Source organism: Polyergus mexicanus, unplaced genomic scaffold (genome assembly GCF_030449975.1).
Source record: "Polyergus mexicanus isolate NDT 795.1 unplaced genomic scaffold, iyPolMexi1.0 SCAF_1, whole genome shotgun sequence".
In the NCBI taxonomy this organism is placed as follows: Eukaryota; Metazoa; Arthropoda; class Insecta; order Hymenoptera; family Formicidae; genus Polyergus; species Polyergus mexicanus.
Genome location: NW_027223321.1, coordinates 2,643,283 through 2,661,108, shown reverse-complemented (window position 1 = coordinate 2,661,108; position 17,826 = coordinate 2,643,283). Strand labels below are relative to the sequence as shown.

General features: G+C 33.2%; 1 protein-coding gene across 5 annotated transcripts in view; it reads right to left on the bottom strand.

Annotated features, from left to right (window-relative positions):
- Nachralpha1 (nicotinic acetylcholine receptor alpha1) overlaps positions 1 to 17,826 on the bottom strand; it is a 257,913-nt gene that overhangs the window by 150,058 nt on the left and 90,029 nt on the right. For all 5 annotated transcript variants that reach the window (XM_070316415.1, XM_070316433.1, XM_070316408.1 and 2 more), the window contains one exon: positions 2,837 to 2,881. In XM_070316415.1, coding sequence (XP_070172516.1) covers positions 2,837 to 2,881 — 45 coding nt within the window. The remainder of the gene's footprint in view (positions 1 to 2,836; positions 2,882 to 17,826) is intronic.

The following is a 17,826-nucleotide window of genomic DNA, read 5'->3' as shown; positions in this document are numbered from 1 at the left end:
AAAGAAAAAAAGAAAAGAAAAAAGAGGAAGATCGCCTACCTCGCTTTATCGACACTGACAAATGATCGTAATGAACCAACGACGCGGATAAAAGGAAGAATAGGACAGTAAAAAAAGTTTCGTACAAACGGAAAGTGCCCGATATAAATCGAGATCTTTTGCCTACGGCTTAACTTTCCGGGAAGTTCGCGTCTTCGATCTAGCTACTAAAGGCTTATTGTCCGCGGTTAACGGTATTCCGGCACTCAAGGTCGCTCAACGGAAATTCTCTACAAAGACTCGAGATTTTATTATATGATTGTATGTGTGTGTGTGTTTTCAACGATCGAAAGAGAGAGAGAGAGAGAGGGAGAAAGAAAGCACAAAAAATTACCATATTTGGAACAGAAAACAACTTCAATAAATTATTCAAATAATACCGAATAAATGATACCGAATAAAATTTTAATATTAATAAATTTTGAGTGCCTAAGAAATAAAATAATGAATACAAAAATTTATTGTTTTGTTCGGACCCGAAAAGATCTGAATAATTATTTATTTATATTCATTTTTAAAATAAATTAAATACTAACTTAAATAACTAAATAATAAAAAAAAAAGAGATAAGTTCAGTACACATTAAATTTCTAGTAAAACAGATTGAAACTCATGCTATAAAAAATACTGTGTTTGTTCAAACCTAATTTTACATGCAAATGATTATATTAATCGTCAAAGAATTATATAATTATAGAGAACTATAACGAAGAATTTATATACCGTCTTATCGCAGTTTTTTATTTTCAAGTAATCTATTTATAAATTTTACAATTAGATTTTTTGATACACCCTCTGTGATTTATATACAGCCTCTTTCCTAATAATAAACTCGATCATTTCGAATTCTCTTTCTTCTGCCTCACACGTACGGGAATTTGGAACGCTCACAAAAAGTTATACCAAAGTCAACCAACAAGGCATCCAGATACATTCCGACGAAATCCATTCTACCGCGATATCAAGTTTTTTGGATCGTCGCCAGGCATCGGCCGGCGACTCTTCGAGAATTCAAAATTTTCCACATTGCAAGACGAGGGTTGCATTCGCGAGCGAGGCAAGTACGTGCGCCCAAGCTGCTTTACAATTAAAATACATCCCACCGACACCGCCCTATCGCTTGTAAATTCCGTAAGGAAAAGCAAGCTTTTTGACATCCCGCGTCTTGAATCAAATCAAAGATTCCTTCAACGAACATCATTCTATAAAACTGTCATCACAATCTCGCTTTTTTTTTACCTGGATGCTTTATATATTTTAGTGACCAAAAGTTTCTTATATGTATATATATTAACGTTTCGTTTTTTCTAAAAATTTTGTTAGAATAGTAAATGAAAATGAAGAATTTTTATGTTATTTTACATAAAAGTTTTAACTTGAATAAATTTATACATCCATATTTATCAAACATATTTAAAAAATAAATATTACTGTAGACGTGAATCTGAATATTTTGCAGATTTTTTGCGAAAAAATAAATTTTCGATTTACATCCTAAAGCTTTTCAGATACGAGTATAGAAGGCTGAATTTTTATGGATGGCGTTAATTACAAAAAGCACGATAAATAGATCAAACAATTTCCCGTTAAAATCAAAACAAATATATTCTGATACGTGCTTAGCGATCAGCGAGTAATAACAGAAAATAATAATACGTATAAAGAAGATAAAGTACAATTCTTATGAGAGACAAGAAGCACAAAACGGATTGAATTCGGAAGATGAACGATTGTGTCACAGAATTATTCTCGCGAATTCAAGAGAAGGGCATCACGTCAATAAAGGCCAACTGATTCGGATTTCGTCGTCGAACGTGAATGAAATTCGTCTGCTTTGAAATTCCAAACCATCGCCTTACGTCGAGTGGGTAGATCTGACAGTCAAAGCGATACGATCGCGTCGTGTATAGCACTCGCGAAAATGGAAACCAAATTTCGGCAGCCGACTCTTGTCTAGTCTCGTGCTTCACACAGAAATGTGGAATTTTGGCAGCACGTATCTCTCTCAATATTTTTCCGATAAAATAATTTTCATGTGCAAAATAAGGAACAGTATTTTTAAAAATTATGAAAAGTTACAAATTTTTACATTAGAAGCAATGTGTGTGTTTTATATTAATAACAATATAACTATATTGTATGCTTTGCTAGAAAAGCATCGATAATGTTAAATATTATCAAACCCATATTGTGCAAATAATTCACGAAAAAGACTCTCTTGCATATTTTATTAAATTCCTAAATTAATTACCAATTAATTATAAAAATATGATAAGCTCAAATCGTTCGATAATCCTAGAGATACATTAATATAAATATTTTATTTATGGTGATAATTATAATTATTTTAACGGCAATAAATAAAATAATAAAATAAATACACAAATATAAATATGTAATTAATAATAAATTATTTATTAGCTATAAAAATTGAAAGGCAGTATTCACATAAAATATTGCATTTAGTTAACATAATTTTAATAAAAACTTGTGCTCGCGTAAATTCTTTTAAATTAAAATACATAATAAATTTTATTTTTATTTTTTAAACCGTATTTTTTATCGTAGAATTTTGTTATATATAGAATTTGATATTACTTAGAAAGAAAATTTTTTAATTTTAATTTTTATTTAATTAATTATATTTTTATTTCTGCATAATTATTCATAATTTTATTCTATAAATAATAAAATTACGCCACACACAGAAAATATCATATGTACGCTTTGTATTACATATGTACATATACACTCAAATATTTGATATACATATAATAAAAAAACAATATTTACTTACTTGTTCCACCCAAACATTTGTCGTCATGATCTGGTTCTTCAGGTTCTGAAAAAGAAAACAGAGAAGAGGATAAGCATGCGATCTCTAGAAGGCGTTATCCTACTTCGTTTCTGGTTACTCAGAGACGGATTTATTGGTTCTTCGAGACACTAGAATGATACTAGAGAACAAAAGAGAAAGACGGAAGAGACTCTTAAAGTGCGCTCGCGAAGATCCCAATAAATCATTCCGCCGTCGAGTACATCCATTTTCTACACTAAAATCTCAGATATATTTTCGAATATACATCTAAAATATATATATAATTCTTTTTCCGAGGAGACACTTGTCTCGCGTGACAAAACATGTCCTCTTTGTTTACGATCTCCATGTGTAATCTTCGAATAATTAAATATTCGTAACGCAAACGCCGCACTCGGTAAGAATAGCTCGTTAAAGTAACAGTATCATAACAATATCACTCTAAAGAGTTAAATTGCATAAACATAAAAAAATTAAAGTAAGTATATTTTTTTTAATTACATAGATATCTGAACATTTTTCGATTAATATGTGGTTAAAGTTTCAAGAAACTTTAGAGAGATTAATTTTTCACGATGCGAATTATCGAATAAACCGCGCGAAACAATAGTTATTATCTGGGTCTTAGCTGCTGCATGCAGGTCAATAGATTCCCCGATCACGCCAATAGAAACGTCAACGAACATTACAGTAGTTACGGCTCTCGGCATTAAGCCGCGCCTCGATATCAGTAGTCATTGACAAGCGCTAGGATCCGGCCGGCCGACCAGTAGTAATACAATGCGATAATGTTGACAACAGGTAAGGCATCGTGGCTATCCTGCGGTCGCGGCAGTAGTAAGTGTCAAGCTCTGAGCGGACGGATCGCGCTACGTGAGGGAATCGTAGGTCGCCGAACCACTACAGCTATGTTAACTGTGAAATGTTAATGTTCTCCGCGATAACGGTTATAGTCCCGCAATCAGTCGTATTGTCGTCAATAGTCATCGCCCGAGTTTCACGCCGGATACGCGAATCTCGGTTAGGACACGGAGAGAGAAATACGACGTTCGCTTAGCATTGGCTGGACGAATTCGGGGCTTATCTTGACGTTGAAGTTTCTACTTTTCAGTTTAAAAAAAGAACTTAATTGTAAAGATAAAGGACTTTATGCGTTCTCAACGCTACAAGAATTTACATGCAATCGTGTCGGTTGATTGTTGTATGCACATGATATAGATTTCAATAACAATTTTTCTTAGAAGAAAAAAAAAAAATTTATTTCTCTCTAAAAACTTTTTTTAAAAACAAATATATATAATTTTACTTGTCGTTAATCTTAATTTTTAATTTAAATATCTTGACAACATTTCGAATTACGTTAAATCCACTAAAAATTAATTAAAGAATAAGAAATTAAATACATAAGGTTTAGTACTAAATTTTTAACAATTTTGATATTTGATAAGGTAATTAAATTTGGATGAAATAAATTTTAAATAATATTATAATTTATTTCTTGCATTAAATCGCCAAGTGGATTTCGATTGGTAACGTGTAAAACTACATCAGTATCTCGAAATGAAATATGGAAAATTTAATTGTGTATATATTGAATATACATTTAATGTCAAACAAATAAAACATACAAAAATAAATTCTATAAAAGCTATTGCCGAGACACACACGGTGTTGAAATAATCGGTAGCATTAAATTAAACAGAATGGTGGCATTATTTTCAACGTGCAGCGACGCGCTTCAAGATTAATGGCAACAGTTATCGTTGTCCTTTATGCGATGGCGGTTCACACAACACGTTTAAAGTTCTCTCGGCAAGCGTATCATTAGCAATTATCGCGCCGCACGCGCGCAAACTCGAGAAGCGTACGAGAATGGCACGCTAAGCGTGTAACGGATAGTCACGGCTGTGTAATCAAATATATTGGCATTAACGATCGTCCGCGACGCGTAATAGCTAAGTGATAATAACAGGAGCCCTCGTGAACGTGAGCGCGATTACGATTTCCTACTTAACCATATTAATGTTCGTATATATTTCGGATACGGACGGGATCTGCATCCCTGAAAGCGCGACAAGTGGATATCGTGACCGTGTTCAGTAATTACGGCCACCGAATCGGACATTATATATCGTTGTTATCGTTTTGCATCAATACATATGCGATAGTGCTAAGCAATTATCTTAGATGATAATGCGATTCGATTTCTCGCGTGTAGCGAGAATAAAATCATATAATGCCAACAAAAATAATATTTCTTTTTTTTAAATCAGTATCGTATATGTGTGTGAGTATGTGTATGTGTATATGTATGTATCTATCTGTGTCCAACTTTTAATTCTAAATATCTTGACCTAACCCTAAAATAAATATATCGAGGCAAGCTTCTGATGTCAATTATAATTATACTTGCCAGATTAGATTTTCATCTGTATAACTTATTTTATTCTTTTGTTTGTTTATAATTCAGAAGATAGACACATTTTTATTAAGAGAAAATAAATTTCAAGTAATAACTGTATAGATTTTACGATTAGTAAAAAGAAAGGTAAAAGATAGATCTTTTTCACCAACAGACATAAAAACTTGATAGCTCGACGTTATAACGCGTATAAACTGAACGCAATATTTTTTTCTTTAAATCTTGGTAAGCCTCTCCTTTGTAAGCATTTTTCGCTGAAAGGCGAAATGTCCCATTTATCGCGAAAAATCACGATACCGCGTTTTACAGTCGCAAAACGGTATCGTTAACGTCACGTTTAACTGCACATAACAATGGTATAGGAGTTACTCTACGAGAATCGGAAGTAATCGATGCGTTTTCATTGGGCTGACAGAAAAAATATCCGGTATTCAAACAAACGGACAATTGTAAATATCGATACTCCCAGAAGCGTAAGATTAGCTAACATGCTCTCTTATTGAAAAATTACGAATTCTATTGTTATTGATTCGATCGATGCGAAGATTGATTTCTATATTGAACGTCCATCAAGTGTCATCCAATAATGTATTATTCTTCATTGTTTTAATCAGGAGAAAAGCAATTTCATAAAGAAAAGAATGTCGTAATTTACTGTAGATTTGATATAATAAAAAACGTAATATATGAATTTAAGGGATTAATAGAGTTCAGTATAAACTCAAAAATATATAGCTAACTAAAAAAAGATGCTAGCGACAAATTGAATTAATCTCTATCTATCTTGATAATTCAAGTATATGTTTGATTTAATATAATTCAATATGTTATATTATTTAAGTCAAGATAAGAGTAACGTAAAAAAATAATAGAAATGTATGCAAAATCACGCGAAACTTGATGCTGGATCTTCCGTAACTGTCGGTCAGGAATTGTTGGTTTGAAATTTTTTAATTCAAAATGAGAATTACGCGCATATCAATTTTTATGAGCGTACATGATTTATCGTCCAAGTTATATAGCCCGTATCGCAGATACATATGTTAAGCATTCAAAAATTTATGTCATCGAATCGTGTGTTATTATAACGGTTAAATAGAAGCATAAAGTGTTTCTTTCGCAACGCGCTGGACGTAAAATATTTTCATTAAATGTTTATCTTCTCGTGTAAACTCCATTACACGTCGTACTACTCTTGCATGCAAACACACGAACGTGAGTATTCGAATAATGAATAAAATTGTACTCGTGCTCAATATTTTATTGAACAAGCCGCTTTCGATGAATATCTGTATACGAGATTTTATTATTTATCAATTTATACTATGTATAATCATTTACACTTCGCAATAGACATTATTTACGCATTACATAATCTTGACTAACATTTAACGATTAAAACTTACACATTAAATTTATTCACAGATCGAATTACATTTGTTCATGCAATAAATAAATAATATTTAAAAAAAGCGAAATAAAGTTAGAAATGTTCTCGAGAGAGATTTACATATCCTTTAGGATTTTATACGCAATGATGGAAAAAAAGATTAAACTTTCGAATTCGCAATTTAATTTCATTTCTCTCAATATTATAAAAGCGAGAACTCGATGTCCAGGAAATAAATTACAAGTATCCTTATTTTTGTTTCCCTAAACTTTAAATTCTCCTTTCTGTTTAGATTAATTTTATCGCTTTTAGGTAATATCTATGATATTGTTATTTATCGAATTATTGTAATTATTCACGTTTTGCAATAACATTAATTATGTGTTATAATCATTATTATACGATTAACACTTAATGATTAAAATTTAAATTAATATACATTTAATAGATCAAATTACCTAACATTCGTGGATTAATTTTCTCCGGCGTAAAGTACGCTAGTTACTATGCGAATTCTATACTCAAACTCCGTATTAAACTCCGTAACATTTAACCTTCGATTGCAACTCGCACACTTATACAAGAAAATCCCTAGTGAATACGTCGGCAGAAACTTTCCGAAATGAAACTCGAAACTTTGCGCAAATACAATAGTTGGAAACGATCGTCGCATGCCGCGCGCAATCGAAGTACGCAAAAAATCTGTAAGGGAGTTACGTAAGAATGTAACGTATCCCCGATTTAATCGCGAAAAAAGAGAACTGTACGCGAAGAAAGGTAAAGTAGGAACTGAGAACTCTTGCTCGTTTTGATGAAGCAAGAAATGGAATCATATTGAGGCATCGAACAAAGATAGTATTATAAAAATACAGAATCCTTCCATTACCAAGTTTCGAGAAGTACTTTCGAACATTGTTGCCTTCCTGCTTCCTTTACGAGAATCTGATTCCTCGATGGGGATAATACGGATTTCACTAACGCACACAGCGTATTGCGAAACAAAGAATCTTAGAATGGCATCAATGATATATAATACATCTACGGATACCATCCGTGGTTTTTCCATCTAGGTCGCGTCGTCGGTATTTGGATTAAAAGATAAAAATATTATTGTCAAATAATTACGATTATTTTAAGAAATATTTCAAATATATTGATAAAACAAAATATTAAATAAAATTCATTTTTAATAAATAACTGGTTTTCATCTAAATTTCATTCTAACCGATTGATGCTAAATGATCTGAAAAAATCAGACGTTAGAAAAACGTTGGAGAAACTTTTTCGACGAACTTATGGGTCACATATTTTCCTCGTATCTTTTTCGCGCAGTTTTTTTCCGGAAAGAACGACTTTCCACGTAGCTGAGAGAATCGCGAGGAAAGCGCAACGTTCGCAATTGATAGTGTGAAGCTTTGGCAGCATTTAACGTCGTTATCCCTCAGGATCGCTTCTGCGTGACGAGAATTTATGAGAACGTCGATGGAGAAAAGGATGTGTTCCTCTTTATAGCTCGACGCAAGCTATTAAAAGAACAATGCTAGGCGTACATCTATATCTCTCTTTTTAAATCTGCTAGAATTTTTACTATCTCGAAGAAAAGAAATCAAAGATTGAATCGGTTCGAAAGAGAAAAAGAGGACGCGAAATAATGGATAGACGTAAAAAAATGTGCTATCGCAAAATGGCTTGCCCACGTGTGTAAGCAAATTTTACGAGACGCAAAATCATTAATCTGAAATTTAAAATATACATATATCTCTATATTTAATGTGTTATAAAGATTTCGTTATGCGAGCGCAAGTGACTGTGATCATCAAAAAGCTCGACATTTTCAAAGACTTGCAGAAGAATCTCATAATTTTCGAGAGTTATGTATTGCAAGAAAAGTATCTAAATTTTTAAAACAATGATCAACGATTTTTTTATAAATTAATGTGTAGTGTGTAGAGAAACATAAATTCTATGTACAAAATTATTCGCGAAAAAAGTATCAAATATTTTTTTTATATTTAATTTTATACGAAATTATGTTATACACACGACACTGTAATTTTTACCGCTTAAAGGCAGAAAAACAGAATAAATGAGTTTTTCGCGCACTAACGCTATTGCAGTGTAAACGTTTGTGCTGTTCTTACATCATCTTGGATAAAATAACACGTATCTAGTTTGTTATTAAAGTGTGAAAAGTTAAAAGCGCAGCCAACCGCGGAAAGTTCATTACGGCAAAAATTCATAAACTTTCCTTATCAAACGACATAGTTTCGTAGGCATTTATCGAGCGTGTATTATAGTTAGCATCGAGTCACGCGAATTAGCGCAGCCGTTCTCTTTAAGTGAATTAAAGCGCGATTACATTGAATTAACTCGCGTACAAATAAATTTTTGTTAATTCACCAAACAGAAATGCGGATACGCGATTCCGCAAATAACTAGTCGGAATTTAGCGCGGATACTTTTCGAAATAACACGATAACATCTGGATACCTCAATTTCAGCTTTTGTAATAGATCCTTCGATTGTTCATTAAAAAAAAAAAAAAAAAAAAATGCTCGTTGGCTTACGAGCGTAGCAGCTAGAAAGAAGGGCAAATCGAGATAAAACCCTCGCACAAAATCCTCGAACCCTCTCGGTAATTTAGATCAAGAATTATAGTTCGAAGAAAAGGAAAAATCTCTCCGATTCAGATTTCGAATATCCTGCCCAGGCATAACCATGGTCATTGCTGATCGCAAAGCTTTATCATGCGGTTCAAACGAGAAAACTAGCTATTTATTATCGTAGAGAATCGAGAAGCAATAATTCTCGAAAGAATAACCGATCCCGATTACTTTCAAGCAAGATATCTACAGAAAGACACTGGTTTAAAACATATATGTGCGCTGTTTGCTTGATCGTGTGTTAAAAACCGATCCAGTTGTGTCAGTTGGTTCGCAACATCAGCCATCGCAACGAAAAAGAGACCGTCGTTACGCTGATATAACTCTTTTTCTTTATTGGCAATCGTGCCACACACGGTGACGATGGCAGTAACCGTTACAAGCGAACACCCCAATTCATATTTCACGCTACGCGTGCCACAAAGGAAAATTTGCTTCGTCGTGTAATCCGATTTTACGTTACTCGCCGTTCGCTCGATTATTAACATCGTTTATCAACCCTACCTAACGTCATTGTATTCGCATTCATCATACCTTTTTAATAACCAATACTGCAGCGAAAACAGTTTTACACCCGCCATTTGCCACGAGGATGATGATGTATCGTTCGCACGTATCATCGAGCCAATACGTTGCGCGAATATAATGTTGTATCGTATTCCACTTTTCGTATCCTCAAAGAACATTGTGCACAAACAATATATTTTTTTCTATTTCTTAGTACATTGCTCGATATAATATGCCGGTGAAAGTATGCGCTCTTTTTTTATACAATACTACAATATTTATAAAGTCCATTTTCTCTCTTCCTTTCTCTGACAAAATTTTATCGCATTCTAAATTATACAATAATACAATAAAATAATTAAATAATTAAATTAAATTAAAAACATGGATATTGATTCGTTTTCTAAAAAGACTTTGATGGAAAATAAAAATGTCCATAAAAAGTATGTGCTGTTATAAGCAAAAGTATATAGTATTTAAAATACATTGTTTTTATTATTAGTATTTTTAAAACTCGCTAACGGAAACTCACTTTGATTTTCATTCAGCCAAAGATTAATTAAACAATTAACTAAATTAGTTTTATAATTTTTGTGAGCAAAATGTATAAATCAATATATTTAATGTGTCACGAAGCAATGAAAACGAATATGGTAATCATGAATGTATCGCAAAGTCTGATATACAATCGATAAATGTCAAAATTTCTCCCCTTTCACTCCATCGTTATGTTGCATTAAGGCGCGAAAGCTTTGTTGCGCGGCTTATTAATCACCTCAATCTGCTCGTGCAACTATAATTTAATCACTTAATACAACGTGGCTTGAAAGCTCGTTATTGAAACCGCTGTCACGTCCACTTGTCCGTAAAGCACGGTCATATTCAAAGCGACCGTGCATCGTTATCCGAAAGATATCGCTCATCATCCTTGATAACGGGTGACTCATCTTAAACATGGTTTCGAGAAAAGATGCCGCGCGCGAAAATTCGTTCGCGTGTGTGAGACAGGTTCTCTTTAATAGGATGGAAATTGGATGTCGAGAGAAAACAGAGAAGTTGAATCGAGCTCTCCCTCTCTTGAGACGAAGAAGGAAATGGATATATTATAGCGTCGAGAAGCACTTCTTTTTTATCTGTAATTCTTTACTTGATATATCTATCTCTCACTTTCGTTTTAATCTTTTTCTTCGGCTCACTTTCTCGTCTCTTCTATTTTCCTTAGATGGTAATTATTGAAATACGTTTTCTGTATTACATTATATAACATATAAAGCTAGAAGTAGAATTCTATTCTAGAATTTTTGCCAGATTATATATATATTGTGGATTATTTAAAGTGAGCTTGAGATTATATCTTTAGCTTGCATTGCATACCTTTAAGATTATATTTTCTTGATGAAAAGAAATCTCTATCTGAAAGTGCTATTAGCAGTGAACAAGTGAAACTATTTATTTTTTCTTTTCTCTCTATTATTCATTTTTTTATTGCTATTGTCTTCATTCCTTCTCCTTCCGTTTAATTTCTTCATTACTTTTTATATTTATTCCTATCCGCGCGCGTTGTACCTTTTTCAATTTCATTACGATATTCTGATATTTTATTTCACGTCTCTCCTCGCTCTTCTTAATTCGTTCGATTAGGATGTCAATATCTGTAAATGTGTATTCGTGCGTAAATATACATACGTGCCTGTATATGTGTGTGTGTATTTTTCACTTGATGACGCTTCCGGAGTGTAGCTTTAACGATACCTCGGAGAAATTTAACAAAAGAACAAAGGGATTGTTCTGGGACGTAGGAGGTTGGTGGAATTGGAAAACGAACTTAGAGAGAATATACCATTATTCGCGTCTTTTAGTCTTATTTGAGTTCAACCCCCCTAAGACTTTAGGATATTTCCAGCTCCACCGTCACGATTGTCGGTAATAAGAATATGCTAAATGCGTACAAACTATCGGACATAAAAATAGATTTACATTGCTCTTTAATTGTCATTTTACGTAATATTAAACAGAGCAATTTGATTCAAAATGAATAAAAAAATTTTGAAAGAGACATCTGGAGTCGGTTTTTCTCCACAAGAATATTAACCGAGGTCATCATTTATTGCAACTCCTTTTCTGAAAATCGCAATTTTCTAAGCCCTAAATTAAAATTGTGCTAAAGTTTTCTTAAAACTGTAATAAATTGAATGGATAAAAATGGTATAAGGATTCTGCTGGCATCAGCAGATATATATATTTCTGTAATAGATATTTTTAAATGACGACGCGATCCCCAAAAACTTTTGGTTATTGCAGATAAATAGCAGAATCGCATAATCAATACCTCCTACTATTCGAATTTTTGCAATACCGCAATACCAAAAATTAATATGCAAAAGAAGATTCGCCAAGGATTTACGTTATCGCGATTCTAATCTCAGCAAGTTCGTGAACAATTATATGCAAGCGATGGTGCAGCCTTGTTTATGGAAAATTACGAAACATTGTTGAGAAACAGCATTAACTTCGAGCCACCCCATGTATCCGCGCATTGTTCAAAAGTGGGCTAAGAAACTAATAAAGCTTCAAAAGAGCAAACATGCGCTTAACGGAGAAAAATGGAATCACGGGAATGTGCGAAAGCTAGCGGAGACAAGGGAACAAAGAGAATGAAGAGGAACGCAACATTGAAATTATTCATTGGTATACAATGCATTTCTAGTTATAATTATTATCATTTCAAACTCGTAACGAAGAAATATCCGGAAATAATTATCTTGATTAATAATAAGAAAGAGCAAAATAAATAAAAGTACCTATTTTAATAATGCAGATTGTGTATAAGTTGATTGATGCGCAATTAATTTTTTATTATATTATTATGATATAATTATTTAAATTATAAATCTTTTTTCTTATATATACATATATATATATTTTTTTTTCCCACCATAATATAGTACATAATATGCTACGAAATGCGAAGTTTATATTCATAAAGATATCGATATCCTTAAGAACGGTGTTAAATTTAAGCATCCACTTAAGATCCAGTAAAGTAATCGATATGCATTACAAGAGTAAACTATACTTGCTACAAACTTTCGAAATGCTTGGATTACTGAAGAGTGTGTACGGTAACCAAATTCATATATACGTACATATTAGACGGTTCCCATCATCTCGAGTATTAAAACTGTGAGTAGAAGTTCTGACGTTGTTTCGCGTCATCTAATACGAATTAGATTTGTTAGTTTAAGCACAGCGTACGTTAGTTACGAGGGTACATTATTCAAAACTTCTTAATCCTATCATTCTTACATACACGTATCTCCGAACTGCTGTTACAATCGAGAATGGAACGATTATTGATGAAATATAAATAAAAAGTAATCGATAATTTTTTACTTTATTTTCGAGAAAGTCAATTTAGAAGATGGAAAAATTAATATCTTTAGGTTTCTTTTTTTTTTTAAACTTGAATGATTTTCAACGAGACTGTGTTATATATTGTCAAATTCACCTCAGCAATGGCTATAAAAATATACATTGAAAATATGTTTTATAAAATGTCATTTTTTACATAAATTATTTTTTCACGAGTGGTCATTTCCTTTCAATTATATACCATTAATTTGAAGACATCCAGTACAATTAAGCTTTTAATTAATTTAATCGCAAAAATTTTATGTAATATTATTTTTTTAATGTATATATTAACTTATACTTTATAATATTTCTCTTTTAACAATATTAAAACTGATTTTCTGTACATAAAATCTCTTCATGTCAAACGCCTAAAGAAATCGTCGGAATAATTAAACGACGACGTTAAATCTTACATTTAACAGCACGAAGCTTTTTTTCAACTTTCGCCTGTGATCTCTCTTGAATAAAGATAGAACGAGACTAGCTGTAAATGAGATCTGGAAATACGGCGAGACTGTAGCCAACGCGAATACCCAGCTCGTTTAAACCGCCCGCGTAATGAGTTTCGCGAACACGATAAGATTGTAAAAGCGTAGAAGATGTGCGCGGATTTATTTACGTCAGGAACGACGACCATCCTTTGACAAATCGAGTACGGCTTGTCGGAACGTAAGAGGAAAAGTCTGCCGTTCGCGTTCTTTTCCATCGTGGAGGAGCCATAAGAATTCCTTTTAACGTATAGAGAGAGAGAGAGAGAGAGAGAGAGAGAGAGAGAGAGAGAGAGAGAGAGAAAACGTCGGCGTCTGAAAAAGAAATCGTGATACGAATCGTAAAGAAAGAGAAGGAAACGAAAGAATGTCGCTGTCGTTACCGGGAAACACAGGCGCATTTCTATTTCCGGTATCGATTTGTGCACGCGTTATTAGGATTCTTCGTATATGTCTCGATGCAAGAGATATAGCATTTATAATTGTCACATGCTCGAACGTGGAGTTTTAAGTACAATTGTATAATTTGCAATTTCATATTATTTGCGTTATCATTATCACCGAGCGACACATTCCATTGTAAAATTATTTCTTCCTTAATCTTTACGCAAAATTACTAATTTAAATCAATCGTTTATCTTTTACCATTTTTAATACGTTAAATAAATTTGCGCGTGAGTAAACGATGGATGAAAAATAATAAAAGATATTCTATTATCCTTTGGTCGTTTCGGACTGATAACCCCAACCTTCCGGAAATTGTGACCGACCCAAGATTCTGGTTATCCGAGGACGTAAAAAGCTGTCGAAAGACCGCAGACCGCAAACGGCCTTTCATCAAGTTGTGCCGTAGAAAAAAAATTGGATAGCGGCGAATAAGAACGGATGTTACGTCGTATGTCAGCCCGGTTCATTCTTTATCGACCGCTTATCTAGTGCGACTAAGCGATTTTTGAACGTGTCGTTGACAAGAACCCTGCTTGCGGACCCATAAAGAGAGTGGACTGAAGAAAAGACAGCCATCTGGCTCGTCCGAACTTTCCGCTCTTCGCTGATTCTGCCATTATCGCTTCTACATCAAAACACCCTTCGCGAATATTCAGGACTTTTCGAAAGACCAGCCGTCACCGAAAGCAACTGGCAGCTGCGCCATGAATAAAAAAAGGATCTATGAAATATGAGGAGGAAAGAGATTCTTCGAACTTAAACTTTGCTGATCGATGCGAATAAAATATAAAATTAGATTTTGAAATTAATTTCGGCCCTACTCATGTAAAACATGCGATTACTCTGTAAATGTATATTAATATATATTTTTATAATCTTCTCCATGCATTACCTCTTATTATATTTCACTTTAAATATCATAAAACTTTGCAATTTAATATCTGTTTGTCTGAACATTTCCTGCTTCAAACTTGTATCCAAAGTACCACGATATATAATAAATTCGATATGTAATAAATAACTCGCAAATAAATATAATTAATAATAAATATAATTTCAAAGAAAACTTGTTAAGAATTTAATTAAACCCATAAAATCATCCATAATTTCAATTATTTTTTTTGACTAATAAATAAATACGTATATATAGTCTACAATTTACACAACAAATACATAATTTATAATTTAAATGTTATTTATAATATATTTATGAAATATTTTCTATATAAATTTACTCGAAAATGTCACAATACTTTTATTATATAATACCATATATTCTCTCACGTAATATTTCACGTGATATTGTAAAATATATAATTTCACACGCGTAAAATTTTTATTATATGATGTTGTAAAATATATATTTTTCGAGCGAGCGAGTAAAAGAGAGAGAGAGAGAGAGAGGGGGAGTGGGGGGGGGGGAAGAAAGAGAACGAGAGATGTAATTATACGCATTGTACTCACAATCACTTGAGTTAAAAATAACGATTTTAACGAACGCATTATTGCAATCTGAAAAAGAATAAAAATAATTAAATGAAATTTATAATAGAACGAAGCTTTATGTATCAGATGAGAATATTTCGTTGCTTCATACAGTTTTGTATAAATAAGGAATCGATAAGAGCTTCGGTCTTTTCGTGTTCAATTTCGCTTTTGGTGGAATATTCAGTTGTCAAAGTGTAGGAAGGGCTGCTGAGTTTACAGCAGGTAGAAAAAGCCGATCGAATAAACGGCGTTTCATAACAAAAGGAAGTGCGACACTATCACGCTAGTAACAAAGACAAATTAACTGACGGAAGTAGAAAAGTTTTAATTGCGTTCGGCGACCCAATCGGCTCAGCCCTTTGATGTCCTCGCTTTTCTCACGCGCGCAGCCCCTCCCCCTGCACAGCTGTTTTCTCATCTCCCTTTTATTCTTCATTTCCAAACTCTATCGTACTCTGATATTCCACCTATGTGTACGCTATCACAAACAAATTTTGATTTGCAACTTTTTAAAGTTGAGCATCTCGTATCATTCAATCAGTAAACCGATTTTTAGCATATGAATAACAGTTTCAATTTTTAGACTTTAATACTGTCAGATTATCATTATATTGTAGTAACACAATCAGATGTATAATAAGTAAAAAATGTACGTAAATTGGAAAGAAATTTATTGGAAATAAAGAGTAAAAGTGCCTTTACTTCCTTATTTTTATGCATTATTATAATTTCTCAAATTCTTTTCTCTAATTTATAAAAAAAATTCTACTTCTAAAAATGTTTTTAATGAAAATCCAATTAAAATACATAATTCATTATATTCATATCATGTATTTGTTCAGCTGTTATTAAAAACGTAACGATAAAAAGAAATTAAGAAAACGCGAAAAATTTTCCTCAAATATTGTTATTTTTAACGTAGAATTCTCGAAACCGCGAAAAATTAGATTACGATACTGACTAATTTCTTCTTCTACCCCAGAAAATTCTATGTACCTAGAAAAGTTTTTTGTGACTTTCCTGCAAAGTCGTTAATTACACGCTTCGGTCGCAGTGGTTTCATTATCTATTCCATTATAATTATTAACCCCGATTCTCCATCGAACAAAATCTCGGTTCGCATTCCATAAAATTTTCACTTAATTTTCCGTGACGAGAGAATATACGTGTGTAAATTTGAATACATGTGCACCAGTGTGCAGTACTCAATCATGAGTCAAAATAAAAAAAAAAAAAAAAAAAAAAAATTATGGCAAACTCTTCTTGTTTAACATTTTAACGCCCGCGGGTTTAAATCTGGAACACAGATACTTTGTGGAAACTTAACGAAACATTTTTCACGAACAGCCTGCGTGGTGGTTCTTATCACTAAAACTGGCGAAGTAGTATTACGAAAAGAATTATGATCTATGATCACATCTTTGCCAAACGAGAAAAATTCAATAAACCGATACTCCGACGACGGTCTGGCTCTGCTTCCTCATCTTATATTTTTCAGGACAATCACGCTTGGACAAGACTTCGGGACTCTCTTTACCGACGTAGGGGACCTTCTGCCATATTCGGGATCACGACGACACGCCACCGTCAATTCCCATCCTTGAAAATTGAACGTCTGGCAACGTTCGCGACGAACTTTCAATCGATCCTGACAGTTTGACTTGAGGACAAACTTGGCCGAGATACGACAAGACGAGGGAAACGATATATCCCGGAACCTTGAGAGAGAAGCGACGAAAAGCAGAAAATCCTCTCCCGTCGTGGGGGTTGAAAATTCAACGGCGTCAAAGTGGTGTCGGTCAAAGATGAAAAAGAACGATCTGTGCGCGTATCGTTTCGCTCGAAGGAAAGCAATTTGCGAGTTGTCACCGACGGGACCGTCTCTCTCTTTCTCTCCTGCTTCCTATAAAATCGTAGCAGTTTGCGTCGGTTGTGCTACTTTGCATTGTCAGCCATCGCAGTCCACGTGTATGTTCGTATACCGTCCATATCACTTATTCTATTTTTATCTTCACATCGCGCACTTGTGTAAGGAGAAAGATATTCAAAATCGGCACATTCACCATATAACATTTTGTTTTCGGATTTTCTCCTCGCCAAAAATTTGAAAAATTTTATACAAATGTACATAAGAGCTTTCGAGAAATAAA